Source organism: Triticum dicoccoides, chromosome 7A, assembly GCF_002162155.2.
Source record: "Triticum dicoccoides isolate Atlit2015 ecotype Zavitan chromosome 7A, WEW_v2.0, whole genome shotgun sequence".
Classification (NCBI taxonomy): domain Eukaryota; kingdom Viridiplantae; phylum Streptophyta; class Magnoliopsida; order Poales; family Poaceae; genus Triticum; species Triticum dicoccoides.
The window spans coordinates 15,641,130-15,656,780 of NC_041392.1; the positions used below are offsets into that span (position 1 = coordinate 15,641,130).

A 15,651-nucleotide genomic window follows, 5' to 3' on the forward strand; every position below is an offset into this window, starting at 1 on the left:
GCCCACCACTGGGAGAGGGCAGAGCAATTTAAACAAGAGGACGGGAGGTCTTATTGTGGTATGCAGGCCCACATAATAATCTACAGGTAAACTCCCCCTGAATTTGTAGGGTGGGCCCATGCTAACTTCTTATTAAGCCTCCACCTAATCTATCCGCCCCAGAATTTCATGATGGGAGCTCCCTAATATCCTATTAAGCCTCCACCTAGTCTCTTCTCCCATTGAATTTCAAGGTGGGCCTTCCCTAATTTCTTATTAAGCCTTCACCTAATCTTCTAATGGGAACAAGGAGGTGCTGCACCCTTTCCCAAATGGGAAAATACAACTAGTCGAAACGCGAGTGCACGATTCGCAAGCATGCACAATCTAGCCTCCCTCTTTTGTTAGTAATAGAGTTTGTGCATCTCATATGAGTAAGGTATAAAGTTGCCAAAAGCAAGAAAAATTACTCGAAGTTTGACAAGGTTCCCCTTGGTACTTCGCTAAAGCTTTTCTATAACAAACAAACCCACACGCCACTTTCCCCCTCTCCTTTCTTTCTCTCCCCTCGCTCTCTCTCTCATCACACACGTTCCCCCTTCCCCTCGACATCCACACCGACTGCGCTAGAACCACCCACGGTTGAGCGGTGATGATGCGTTGAGACAACCGCGTGGGGTACTACCGTGTTTCCGTCCAGATCTGGAGTCCTAGGTGTGGGCGACCAGCCGCATCCAGATCTGGAGTCACTGCAGTCGAGGGCGTCTGTTTCCCCCCAGATCTGGAGCCAACATGATGATTGGTGATGCAGGAAAACAGCATACCGTCTCCGATGGCCACGTCTTACCACGACTGGCATCGGAGAAAGTAGTTGTTGCCTCCACTTCGCCCTCCGCTGTCAACATCGAAGAAGGTAGGGGAAGAACTCTCCCTATTTTTTTCTAGAAAAATTAAGGTAAAAATTAGTTGATCTTTGAGTTGTGTTTATTTTATTCAATTGAGGGAAAACACTATACTTGTATATTACTATAGACTAATTGCAATCATTAGACATGGGGGCATTAAGTATTGATGGGACACCAATTCCCTCAAAAAAGAAGTATTGATGGGACACTAGCCAACATCCCAAACCAATGTGGAGATTGGAATTCATGCTCCACATTGTTACCAGAAATAGCAAAAATGGTGTTACACTCAGCGCCTTTATAAATTTACACAATTGTGTAGCCAGTGAGCCAGTAGCAACCTCCAGCCAAAGGCATTAACTTTCTCTGGAACCTTAGCTCTCCAAATCACATCCCAAATATTCCAATTATATGTCGCACTTGAAGAACTAGAAGCAGGGGAATTGTACCTGAATTTGAGTTGGGTAGTTTATAAGCAAGTCATCTATCACGTAGAAGGGTGATTTATGTGAAATATCTCCTCTACATCAAAATCAGAAAATAGCCTAAGGACAAGGTTAATATTCCATTCATTTTTTATCGAGACAATCAACTGGTTAACCCACCTCAACCTTGAGTTTCTAGCGAATTTGGTAACCTGAGGCCATACTGTCTCAAAATCCAGTTGTCTCCCTGAATCTGAATTTTCGTCCATTCACTATACACCAGATGATGCCGTCCTTGAGTATCTTAACTCCAAGCCGCCGATGCATATGAGGAAATGACCATGTCTAGAAATACACACGAGGATAATATTCTCATTTCAAGACTCTGGAACATAAACTATTCGCCTTGTGATCAGTCTCCACCCTTGCCTTGCCAAGAGATATTGGTTAAACATATGCATATCCCAGAATCCTAGAACGCGTCCTCTCTTTTGTTTTACCAGTTGGTACTAGGAGAGCCAATGGACTTGTGATGTCCTTACTCATCGCCCCACCTAAAGTGCCATATAATTTTTTCATACTTATCACAAAAGCCCAAGGACATTTGAAAAATCCAAAGAAGTAAGTGTGAAGCGCTTGAACCACTTACTTGATCAAGACATCTTTAGCTGCATGGGCCATATACTTTTCAGTCCAGTCCTTGCACATTTTTGTGAACCTTTCCATGATTGACTGAAATTCGAGGCAAACATCCTACCTTCTAGGGTTGGTAAACCCAAATATTTACTCTTGGAAGTGGAAGCCACAACACCAAGGGTGACCTTTATCTCTTACTGGACATGGGGCGGGCAGTGTTCACTAAATAATAAAGAGCATTTAGTCGGGTTAAGAAACTATCATGTACACCTTTGAAATAGATTTGGAGTGTCCATCACTACCCTCACCTCTTTTCCTACGGCCTTGAAGAACAAAAGGTTGTCATCAACAAACATTAGTCTAGAGACACCGAGGCTCCCCCAACAATTTTTATAGGCATTAACCTCCCTTCCAAGACCGGCTTTATTAAGATGCTTTCCCGACCATCTGCAACCAATAAGATGGTGCATTCAGTATGTGACTATAATATTCCTTCTCAGCTAGTGAGTACTCCTTATCATGGACCCAAAATCTTTCATGTCTAGGACTAAACATCCTGTCGCAGCACTCCCAGCTTAGTGCAGTCATGGCCAGGGACTTCAGTAGTTCCCTCTAGCGATGGTACTCTTTCCCATATCCACTCATATCGGAAGGATTTCACGTTGCTATGCACATTGGTCTGTCTCCGTATTGCAGTCATAGAGGAAAGTGGTAGGAGCATATGTGTGTACAACTTTTCTCTCCGAATAAATCACACCAACCCAATGATGCAACTGCACTTTCAACCTGATGGTCACATTGATTTTGCCATACTGTTTATTATCGTATGTCCAGGATGGCCCCTTATAGCCCCAATTATGAAGATCACACTAGAACAAGGCTTCTCTGAAATTGGTATTTTTCTCTCGGATATCCAAGCTACTGAAAAGTGCTCATGCTGCCACACCGTCTCATAAAAATCACCTATCATCAACAAGTGTTCATGAGCATCTGGCTTTATTCTTTTGAGTAAACTCCAGATGTGACATCTTCCTTACTCCTTAGGTTCACCATGTAGCCCGACACTTCAGGCCATGGGAATCATGATGAATTAAGACATCGATGTACCTCAGGTCATATGGCAGTCTTTTTATTTTAGTTCATTCATCTCAGAACAACGCAAGGCACCCTTGCCATCACCATCATGCACAATACAATTCCGGTGGCCTAGTATCTACCTAAGATTATTGAAACTCTTTTCACATTGCAAAGTTTCAGAAAGTAAAACAATCATCAAGTGGTATATGTGCGCACGAGGCAAATTAGCTCTTCAACTATCCGGGATTTCCTGAGGCCCCAACAGTTCTAGATTAGGTGACTCGTTTCTCCTAACAGGTGCCTTCCCTATCACATGTCATTCATCGGCAACCCATGGGCCGATAGCTTCCTTGCCGCCTAACACACCTATGTTGCTCATGCCACCTCCATTACCCTCACCTCATGCCTTCTTGTTCAGACCAGGACCCTTGTAACTAGGTGTCGCCACAAACTCACTACCAGACTCACTGTTCATCAGGGATTGATCAACTTACTTCCTTGGCTTACCCTTGAGGCTATTATTATCTGTGTGGTGCTTGGCTTTCGTGTTACCGGCTCCAGGGGGTAGGGGAGGAGCCTTGTTGAGGTTGACTTCGCCCACTTCATTTTCCTTGCTGGCTGTCGGACTCATGGAGGAGGCCTAGCCTTGACTCACCTCCGCCCTCCAGGTTCAGCCTCGGCAAGGGAAGGAACCAAGTTGATGTCGAGTTCTACCCCCCTTGCTCTGATTTGTGCATACAAGCAGCTTTGGAGTGATTGCCGGTATCGTGGACAAGACCTTCCCCACCTCCTGCTGGAGTTGGGAACCCATGACAGCCATTGGTGGTGCATGGGCCGACGCTAGTGTTAGCATAATCTTGATTGTTTTGTTTGGAACATGATGTAGATGGTGCTTACGTGTCACGTGGCTTTAGTTCTTTGGGGACTAACCAAAGTCATGTACATGTACTAGCAGGAGTTCGAGTAAAGCTTGAATCCAAATATGTAGTATACGATGTGATCTAGGTTAAGTCAATTTCCGTGTAGGACATGGTCTCGTGGGTTGGCCGAGTATATATATTCGCTGACCGGTGCCACGGTCCACGGTCAGACAGAGTTCTCCACCATGCAAGGCTTCCCAGGATCATCTTCCTTGGCCCTCCATCACCCCATTGGGGGCGACCTCCTCTGACGCGCTCATCGCACTTTTGTTCTTTTTAGCCTAACTCTGCCATGGATGATTTGGGGATCTGAGTGTATGTGTTGTTGGTGGATGTGCTATCTTGTTGTGTTTATACTATATGCAAAATATGAAATAGTTCAAGGGTTTACCACTATCAGTGTAGAACAATCTTAGAATTTCAATATTTCTTGCACTTTTTAATTTCAAATGTTGATGAAATTTATCGCGCATCTGCGGCCCGGAATCGAGATGGAGACAAGAGCCCAACCTGTTGCGCAACACATATAAATAACATTCGGTGAAAAGAAAAATATAGAACTTGGCTTTTCTTTTCAAATGTTGATGAATTTTATCATGATCGAATTTTCTTGAGGCAGATGCACATTTCGATGGCAATACTGTAGTCTATACTCTACCGTGTAGTATGTTTATAGTTTCTACAAACATTTTTATTGTGTTTGTATAATTATCATAGCTGTAGTAGTACCAAGTGAATTAAAATAGTGATAGCAATTTATATTATATAGTTAACTCAAGTCCATTGCTAAAATTGTTGTCCTTCCATGATCCTTAATGCAGAATTTGAAGCTGATATCATGCAAAACATCAATCGGAGCTCCAACATCCCCATCTCCGTGCACCGTGTCATGTTTGGACCCGAAGGCTGGGCGGACCTACCACATGGATTATTGCACTCCATCATTGTCCTGTTGAGTTCAACTCGTGACCTTCTTGCATTCATCGCCACCTGCCCTAGCTGGTATGCTGCATTCATGTCAATCAAATCTACCTTGGGCGAGCTCTTCCCACCTGTTATTTTCCGGAACTGTGCCGACCAGACAAGCTCAACTGGCTCTAACATTGGAAACACATGGGAGCTGATTGATCCTGTATATCCAAGTACTCCGTTGTGTCGCTTGACCCCTCCAAGTATTTTGGACAAAATGACAGTCGTCAAATGTTCTTATGGTCATGCGATTTTCTGCTACGACAGATCCCTTGTCATTATGGACGTGCTCACTGGCACTACGGTTGCAGCTCCACCTTTCCCATTGAGTCAACTATGCTACAAAACCTTCATATCTCCAGGGGCGTCACCAGATTCATATTTATTTGTCAGCAGCCCGCACTGCCTGTACGCTTGGCGAGTTGGGAGCCCCTCTTGGTTGCACTGCGATTTTCTAAATGCACATTTGATCAAGGAGATAGTATCTTTCAAAGACCGGGTCATTATGAGGATGCGTCAAAAACTATACACCGTGCATTTGGCACCTCAGTTTCATGTTGAGGTACTAAGAGTTGATTGCAGAGTTTATATGGACCCGTACGTGCTTTCCAGGAATTTGGTGGCTTGTGGAGACACACTTCTCCTACCTGGTCGTAACGGGGAAGCCTTCTCCATTGACTTCTCAACTGTACCTGCAAAGTATGTGAGCGTGGAAGAGGGAGGCTTGGAGAAGTGGGCGTTCTTCTTTGGCGAGAAACGTACTGGACAGCCACGACTTTTAGTGAATCCAGAGAGAATGGGTTTAAGGGGTGGCCTTGTCTATCGGTTGGATGAAAACGCTCGAGTATTTTCATACCCAGTAGATGGCAACCAAAATGAGGAGTTGGAGCCAGAACCTTGTTTTGCGACGATCAATGCTTATCTTGCTCGCAATCCTACATCCTTTGCAGCTTGGGTATGAGATCGTGTCATTGCACCGCGCAGTTGTCTTGTTGTCGTTGGCTGCACTTGGGGACTTATTGTCGCTATGTTCCTTCTAGTTTCCGCTCCTTTGACGGAGTACATCAAGATTTGTAATAATCTCTGTTTGCCACCCAGTGTACATTCCTGGAGGCAAAACTTGTGCTACATGTTGCTATTTTCGCTGAACCTTGTTAATTACTCCCGTTTTGCATACAAGAGATAAGGGTTTGCATCTTGAAACAATACTAGCTTCTTGGGTCATATCACTCTTCAGCATTTTTTGTGTGCACCATGTCAGATGTGCCTGGGCTTTTATTTTAGTTATGTGCTTTGTTTGGTCCATACATCTATTTGTAGCTTCATCTCCTTTTAAACAGAGATAATCAAATGCACGCAGAGCTGTTTGCTGAAGCTATGTTCAAATGCAGATCTGTTTGGTTGTCTAACACTCTGTCTGCCTAGGTTTTGTTGGTGTGAAATATAAAATTTGTGCTGAATGCACATATGCTGCTTATATGTTTGTTGGCTGAACTTGCATCCTCACTCTAATTCTTGGTGACCTTGCAATTCTCCAGCCCAAAATGGCGTACAATGTTCAGTTAAAAAATTGTAGCTCTGCCCAAGCTATGTTCTCAATATTCACTTTTCCACCCAATGAGACTGTCATATGCTCAAGCACATCACGTGAATAATCAACAACCATCGTACAATTACTCTTAGCTATCTATGTATGAAAGGGAAGTTACAGGCCTAGCCCATGTTATCAAGTGCCTAGGTACAAGAAAACTACACAATCTGTAATAGATGAGAAATAAAACATATGGGTCCTTTGTAATCGCCGCAGAAAAAAAAGGAGAGTACATAATCTGATAACTTAATCTAAACTTCTGTTTGTAATGCAAGTTTCAAAACACGTCAAGAACATTCAGTGAACCACTCATCCTGCAACTGCAACATGGTAGAATCTTCCCACCAAAGCTGTATCAGAAGCTAATCTCCAACCGCACTCACGGCCGTAAGATCATCGCAGGACGGAACGAGGAAACGCGCGGGGAAGACCCAGGTTGACTCCAATTTCAGGTACCGTCTTCCAGTGTTGAAGAGCTGTGTCGAACGGTAATAACATTTTTGCTATAGTTGCACTGCAGCCCAAGGTTTTTCAGACTGATAACTCGGGAAGTATATGTGGTTGCTCCTCCCTCCCCATCCCTCTGGGTTCATGCACGGCAACGCCTCGCACCACTCGTCAACGCTGATAAAGATGGCCCAGTTATCTAACTTGTTCACCTTCACCCACCTTGCCTTCTTGGTGATGGTGTCCACTGACTCAAGCTTGAAGGCCATGAACTGGAAGGCCTCCGAGCGCATCCTTCTCCCCGCCTCCACAAGTTTGATCAAGAGAAGCACGTCACCACAGACCACTAGCCATGATTTTTCTTTTGTTGAATAGAGATCTTCGGTTATATCTTCCTCAAACACAACTTTAAACTTCTGAATAATGAGACTGGGTGACAAGTGAATGATGTAGAACCACCCGAAAGACCCTAGGGCATATGTCTTGCCTTTCAAGGCCACATTTTGTTCAATCGAAAAACTACCAACTTTAGGACTGTGTTTTGTCCAAGAGCCGCTCCCGATGCGCCACAGGAACAGATAGGCTCCAGCACCGACAAGGAGATGCGAATCAGCGGATGCAACAGGGGCAGTTAAGGTGACATAGCTGATGCAAGTGAAGTGAACTGACTGGAGGAAAGGAGGACCAACCTTAGTGCCACTGAATGGATTAACAATATGGAACCCATTGTTGTCGTAGAAGATGAGCTGACCATGGGAGTAGCGCATAAAGGTCATGCTTCTGAGGTCACTCAAGGAAAGAATACTGCGAGAGGATGAGGTGGCAGCAGGATCAGCCAATCTCCATGTGCATTTGTGGAATAAGGTCCAACAGTTATGCGAGAGAGACTGTCCACCGTCGTTACGGAGATTGGGGTGGAGGAGCAGAGGCTGGACAGAGGACCTGTGCGCTGAGAAGAGATCACACCAATGACGACAAGTGGTACCGAAGGCGAGGAGGTCGCGGAACGAGCGTAGTAGAGTGACAACGGGTCGGAGCAGGTCGTCCGGGAGCTCTGCCCATCCTTGCGGCCGAGATAAAGCAAAGAGTGAGGAGACAGAAGAAGAACATGTCCTGTTGGCCATTATTTGCACGACGGCGCTCTCCCTGTTCGACACAGCAAATTCAAGAAAAAGGTTAGGCCTGCGAAACAAGGTATAACTGTATAAAAAAGATTCTAAAAAACATGACTGGTGCGTGTCGTTAGCACATCAACGCCACACTACGTTCCCATCATACACTGAACTGAACAAAGGTACTAATCGCATTGAGTTGTCGCTCCTGAGAAGTTCAGAATAAGATCAACAATGATGAAAAAACTGGATATAAATTTTATGGGGAAGTTATATGTATATAATACGCGCTAGATAGACGGCTTGTTGAAGTTTCTTGTAGATCTTTGTTCATACAGATTACACACCACAATCGCCTAGTATTTCTCAAACAAATACTGTACCTGGCAAGTGTCATGCTGACAGAAAAATAAAAGTAGAGCACATATGAATTTCAGAGCAAATTGAGAATCGGTGACCGACACCCTCTATTATTATCTGCAATGTTAGAGATCTAAAGCTGGGAAAGTCTCAATCTGGATTGCTTTTCTTCTTCAAGAATAAGAAGAAAGAATCCATCTATGCCTTAATCTTGCAGATGCAGGCGGATCTGATGCAACATCGCAGGTGAAGAGAAACGGGATGGGACGCAGAAAGAAGGAGGCGTACAGGACGAGGTAGGGGTTGGGGGTATTACGTGAACGAGAGGACGAGGACGCAGCGGCCGCCGACGCCGAGGAAGAAGGATGCGCGTCGATCTCCCGCGGCTGCGCCTCCATGTGCGCCGCCGATTCTTCCAGCTGTCGGATGAGTAGCGCAGCCTTCAGAGCTCTCGGATAACGCCGGCCCGGCCTAGTCCAGGGATAATGAGCCGAACATGGAACATGGGTAAGAGATTCTTACCTGCTCTATGTGTTTTAAGGCCAACTGCAACATATGTCCGCTTTGTTCGGAGTCTGTCCGATTGAATCGGCAAAGCATCTGTTTGCGGTCGTCCGCATTTGGTAAAAACGTCCAGATTTAAACTAAAAAAATAAAAATAAAAGGTAATCTAAACGATAACTATATTAAAAAAAGTCATGCATCAAACTTAAACTTAAAATTGTTAAAAAAAAAGAACAAGCCTTCGCCGCCGTCTTCACCTCCATGGCGTCGCCACCGTCTTGTCTGCCATCTTCCTCATCCGCGCTGAGGTCAACGAAGGGAGGCGGCTGCCACAGGTGCCCTAGTGGCACCTATGGCGGCTGCATTGCAGGGGCGCGGAGGTGGTGGCACGTGGGGCCATGATCATGTGTCGGTGCCAACCAACACGGCCGACGCAGACACCAACTCTGGCGTGCACGACAAGGACTGGCCCACCACCACAGAGTTCCACTTGGGTTCCGCGTCGTCTGCCTCCTCCAGCTCGGGGATGACGACATCCCCGGCGCCCGAAAGCACGATCTGCACCTCCAGGCCATCTCACTAGGCGTTCTCAAACTTCATCGCTGAGTCCGTCATGACCCTCCTTACCAGCTCCTCCTCGACCATTATGGGCTAATGTGGATTGATACGTCTCCAACGTATCTATAATTTTTGATTGCTCCATGCTATATTATCTACTGTTTTGGACCATATTGGGCTTTATTTTCCACTTTTATATTACTTTTGGGACTAACCTATTAACCGGAGGCCCAGCCAGAATTGCTGTTTTTTTTGCCTATTTCAGTGTTTCGAAGAAACGGAATATCAAACGGAGTCCAAACGGAATGAAACCTTCGGGAACGTGATTTTCTCATCAGATATGATCCAGGAGAAGAGAGGCGGTCACGAGGGTGGAGGGCGCGCCCCCTGCCTCGTCGGCCCCTCGAAGCTCCACCGACGTACTCCTTCCTCCTATATATACCTACGTACCCCCAAACGATGAGATACAGAGCCAAAAACCTAATTCCACCGCCGCAACCTTCTGTACCCGTGAGCTCCCATCTTGGGGCCTGTTCCGGAGCTCCGCCGGAAGGGGAATCGATCACGGAGGGCTTCTACATCATCACCATAGCCCCTCCGATGAAGTGTGAGTAGTTTACCTCAGACCTTCGGGTCCATAGTTAGTAGCTAGATGACTTCTTCTCTCTTTTTGGATCTCAATACAATGTTCTCCCCCTCTCTCGTGGAGATCTATTCGATGTAATCTTCTTTTTGCGGTGTGTTTGTTGAGATCAATGAATTGTGGGTTTATGATCAAGATTATCTATGAACAATATTTGAATATTCTCTGAATTCTTTTATGTATATTGGTTATCTTTGCAAGTCTCTTTGAATTATCAGTTTGGTTTGGCCTACTAGATTGGTTTTTCTTGCAATGGGAGAAGTGCTTAGCTTTGGGTTCAATCTTGCGGTGTCCTTTCCCAGTGACAGTAGGGGCAGCAAGGCACGTATTGTATTGTTGCCATTGAGGATAACAAGATGGGGTATTTATCATATTGCATGAATTTATTCCTCTACATCATGTCATCTTGCTTAAGGCGTTACTCTGTTTTCATTACCTTAATACTCTAGATGCATGCTGGATATCGGTCGATGACCGGAGTAATAGTAGTAGATGCAGGCAGGAGTCGGTCTACTTGTCTCGAACGTGATGCCTATATACATGATCATACCTAGATACTCTCATAACTATGCTCAATTCTGTCAATTGCTCAACAGTAATTTGTTCACCCACCGTAGAAATACTTATGCTCTTGAGAGAAGCCACTAGTGAAATCTATGGCCCCCGGGTCTATTCCCATCATATCAATCTCCAATCACTTTATTATTACCTTGCATCTTTATATCAAAAATACCAAAAATATTATCTATCATCTCTATCAGATCTCACTCTCGTAAGTGACCGTGAAGAGATTGGCAACCCCTAATCACGTTGGTTGCGTTGAGCTATTTGTTTTGTGTAGGTACGAGGGACTCGCGCATGGCCTCCTACTGGATTGATACCTTGGTTCTCAAAAACTGAGGGAAATACTTACGCTACTTTGCTGCATCATCCTCTCCTCTTCGGGGAAATCCAACGCAGTGCTCAAGAGGTAGCATGGATCTGGTGGTGGTGGGGGTGGCGAGGGTGCACGTCCGCTCAGTCGTGCCCTAAAGCGCGGACGGGGATGGCTTGGAGGACACGGTGCCCTAGAATGTGACTGCGCTAGGCTAGGATGGCCGGCAAAAAAGGTCTGCTGGCACACGCCGTGCTCATCCTAGAACCAAGTGACCCAAATTGAGGACATGCCGGTGTACCTGGGATCACCGATGAGATTTGGTGGCAACAGGGCACGGCGGTGGTTGATCTCGAGGAGCCGCATGCACTACAACAAAAATACACTTCCGTGATGATACGTGTTTGTCACAGTAGGTCGCGTTTTCTGTCATGCATGTACATCCATGACAAATTTATGACAGAATCAAGATAGTCATACTTGTGCTGTCGTAGAAGTGTTCCATGACATTACAAAAATTATCATCACGGAAGTGTCCACTTCCATGACGATAAATCACGCGTCACAGAAGTGCTTTCGTCAAGGGTGACCGACATGTGGCATCCACCGTAACGGAACACCGTTAAGCTATCGGGTCGGGTTTTGGATCCGATAACCCACTAACAACCCCGGCCAATGGGGATTTTCCACGTGTAAACTCATCATTGGCTGGAGGAAACACGTGTCGGCTCATCGTTGGGACAGATGTCAACCACTCATTGGACGGAAGGCGCCTATGATACATCGACACGTGGCATGGCCCAACAGAGGCCCATTCTTGTGAAAAGGCCGGGCCGTTTGACTTGGTCAAAAGCTGGCGGGCCGGCCATGGAAAGCCTGTTAACGGCCTGTTTGAATATAGCCCATTTACAGCCCACTAACCCAAGGCCCGTTATGCCCTATCCGAATTAGGCACAGTAGCGTCATCTGGGCCATCCAATATGATTCCAGCCCGTTTTTACTTCTGGCCCATGTATGGCCCATGATGTCTTTCGGCCCATATGAGGCCCTATGTAACTCTTGGCCTACTAACGGCCCGTGGTGAAACTGGCCTGTAATGAACAGTGTATCACTTTACACCCATTAACGGCCCGTGGTGAAACTGGCCCGTAATGAATAGTGTATCACTTTATACCCATTAACGGCCCGTTATTCCGTTGGGCCGTTTTCAGCCCATGTTATCTTTCGGCCTTCTCAGAGCCCATTTATTCTTGGGCTCATTTCCAGCATTTGTTTACTTACGGCCCGTTACTGTCATTTTCTGCTTGTGGGCCAAATTCAGCCCGTGGTTAAAGTCGGCCTGTTTGTGGTCCATTAATACGTTGGCCGATTTCATAGCGTCATCAAATACGACCTATTAACGATGGCCCGTTATGGTCGGCCCATGAACGAACGATTCCAACTCTAGCCCGTTTACGGCCAAATGCGGTCTGTTTGGCCCATGTTTGGCCAATCGATTATACGGCCCGTATAAGGCCCATTGATAATACGGCCCGTAGAAGGCCCATTATTTCTACGGCCCGTAGAAGGCCCATTGTTTCTACGGCCCGTAGAAGGCCCACTGTTTCTACGGCCAGTAGAAGGCCTAGTGTCACTACAGTAAATATTAGCTCATGGTTATTGTGGCCTAGTTTTAAAAAATAGGTTATTGCAGCCACTAGCTAACCGCGGAAAAAGAACTGCAATGACTACAAGCAAACAAATAAACAAGACAACAAGGAAATAAATAAGCAAGCAACTAACGCTAGGCTATCACGGCTATTACACATATTACATCCACTGGGCATCAAAGTTCGCCACCAGTGCAAATATAGGGAACAAAGTAGCATATCATATACACTGGTTGTCAAAGTTGGCGGCCAGCGCAAATAAACGCCGCAGCAAAACAAATCCAGAACTGAAACCACTTCAGAAGATCTCAAGAAACAATATCCTAGGTACCCATAATGCTGGCAAGATGCTTAGCAAGCTTATTAACTATCTCTTGTTTGGCGCTTAAATCCTCCAGCGCTTGCTATTGCACTAGAAAATATGCATCTGAATTCTGCAGGGACTTCCTCAGTCCTTCAGCTTCCTGTCGCAGCACATCTGATCGATGTCTTTCAACTTGAAGTTGAGACTCAAGAAGATGAACTGATTCAGGCAGCAAGTTCGAAGAGCTTGTGCCAGCAGTAGTGGCCAGTAACTCGAACACTACATCAAGATAGGACTTTTGGGTTCCCTCACTGTCGTCAAGATAGTTTTTATCAGCTTTCTTGGAGACCAACAGGGATGTCTCACTATTTTGAACCTTATCTGCATTACTTCCTTTACCATTGGATAACGCGGTACTGTTCTCCAATATTTTTTCCGTATTCTAAAAGAGAAACAAGTAGACACATCACATGTTTACCATGTTGTATATGAAACTCATTTTGGTAAATGAGTTCAGTAGTAAAGTGGACAGGATAACAGCATGAAACAAACATATATCTATGTACCATGGTCACTTTATGGTCTATATCATTCTATTTTTTGTTGCCAAATCAAGATAGAGACACAGTTCAAATAATATTTGTTCAAGACAAAGCAGAATAGACAGAATATAAGTGTGGGTAACTATAGAGCAATAACAACACTTGTAATGTGCATGACATGAGAACATAACTGTTTATTCAATTGAAATTGAAATCAACACAGAGCAGGTTACAACAGCAAACCAGTTAAAGAAACAGGTTTAAAACTTACCTGTTGCGCCATTGGAGTTTCAATTCCATCCTTCAAATTTGAAAATAGTTGGTATGAGTAAATACAGTCATGCAAGAGCAAAGGAGTATGAACCATAGCTACAGAACCTGACCTGAGAACAAATCTTCTTCTCCTTTAAGCGTTGAGTTGGGATCCGGAGTGGTGGTCCTCGTGCTTTGGGCACTGCAGTTCCCTTACTAACTGCTCGTGTTTGGGTGCTCTGTGGTGGAGACGGTGCTGTGTCAACTGGAACTGGGTTACTATCTGCCGGGGTTGGGGTTAGTAGGGGTGTAGCTGGTTCTCTGTCCAACTAGGTAGGGGTACAATCTGTGAGAGTCTGGGTTATGTGTGGTGGATCTGGTCCTTGGGCAAGTACAGCCATGGTTCTATCTGCATCAACTGGTAGCACTATCTTTTCTGAAGACCGTGTTGTTACTCCCTTAGATACTGCCATCATGCTCTCCAATTCAAATGGCTGATAAACAAGAAAAGTAATTGAAAGTATAGACATTGTATGATAGACAAGTGCAATGGATAGTGGGGAATAAAAGAGGGCATGAAATAATTCATATTTATGTTGTCTAACCAAACAGGATAGCATGACACAATTTCACATTTTTGATGGCTAACTAAATAGGATAGCATGACACAATTTCACATTATGATGGCTAACTAAAAAAGATGGAAAGACATAGTTCAAAATATGAGACTATGTAAACAGGATGACATGACATAACTATATAATGTGTTTATTAAATAGGTTGGCATGCCATAATTCACATACATTCACGGATAGAATGCCATAATTCAAAATATGATGACTGTAAACACTAAACAGGATGAGATGATATAATTATATGATGTCTTTATTAAATGGGTTGCCATGCCATAATTCAGATAGATGATGTGTATGTACTATGTAAACATGATGGCATGATATGATTCAAATATATGATTTATATAGTAAGCAAGTAAGCAGATGGCAATCCATATATGATGTAAAAACTAAGCAACGCAAGACAACATGCATGACATGGGTAATATAACCCTGCCAAGTTTGAGCATAGACCTCAGGGGGAAAATAGGACTGGTCATCAGTCTCTGAATCCTCCTCTGAGGAGCTCTCTCTAACCAGCAAGATGTCTGCTTCAGCAGGTAGCATTGTCTGCCCTGAATACCTTGTTTTCACTCCAGATACTTCCATCACCGCTTCAAATGGCTGATGCACAGGAAGAGTAGTTGAATATACAAACGTTGTCGACAAATGCAACACGCAATACAAAAAAATGATAGCATGATATAATTCACATACATGATGATTGGCTAAACAACATGGCATTGCATAATTCACATATATAATGCCTTTGCAACAAGATAGCATTGTATAATTCACATATATAATGTCTTGCAACAAGATGGCAATGCAGAATTCACATATATGGTAATTAGACACTGAACAGGTGGCATTCACACAAAGCATGTCTAAACTAATCAAATGACATAGCAATGCGAGACACCATACGCACGATATGAGCAACATAACCCTGCCAAGTTAGAGCATACACCTCGGGGGGGGGAATAGGACTAGTCATCTGTCTCTGAATCCTCCTCTGAGGAGCTATCCGTAACCAGCGAGATATGCGCTTCGTCAGATAGCATAGTCTGCTCTGAAGACCTTGTTTTCACTCCAGAATTTGCCATCACCGTGTCAAATGGCTGATGCACATGAAGAGCAGTTGAATGTAATAACATTGTTGACAAATGTAATATGTAACGAAAAAAAGGATGGCCTGATATAATTTACATATAAGATGAATGGCTAAGCAGGATGGCATTGCAAAATTCATATATATGATGCCTGGCTAAACAAGATGGCGTTGTATAA

General features: G+C 44.5%; 2 protein-coding genes across 2 annotated transcripts in view; one reads left to right on the forward strand and one right to left on the reverse strand.

Annotated features, from left to right (window-relative positions):
• The first annotated feature begins 582 nt into the window (after nucleotides 1-582).
• LOC119334617 lies at nucleotides 583-6,092 on the forward strand. The gene is made up of 2 exons (XM_037607152.1): nucleotides 583-892; nucleotides 4,764-6,092. Exons 1-2 carry the CDS (start codon nucleotides 772-774, stop codon nucleotides 5,870-5,872), a joined length of 1,230 nt encoding a protein of 409 aa, XP_037463049.1. The 5' UTR covers nucleotides 583-771; the 3' UTR covers nucleotides 5,873-6,092.
• Nucleotides 6,093-6,594: 502 nt separating this feature from the next.
• Nucleotides 6,595-15,651, reverse strand: part of LOC119332871 — a 46,157-nt gene continuing 37,100 nt past the window's right edge. Inside the window, exons 2-4 of the mRNA XM_037605980.1 lie at nucleotides 9,053-9,065; nucleotides 8,738-8,892; nucleotides 6,595-8,095 (exon numbers count right to left, since the gene is read on the reverse strand). Of these exons, the coding sequence (XP_037461877.1) occupies nucleotides 7,006-8,095; nucleotides 8,738-8,892; nucleotides 9,053-9,065 (1,258 nt within the window). The 3' untranslated portion in view covers nucleotides 6,595-7,005. The remainder of the gene's footprint in view (nucleotides 8,096-8,737; nucleotides 8,893-9,052; nucleotides 9,066-15,651) is intronic.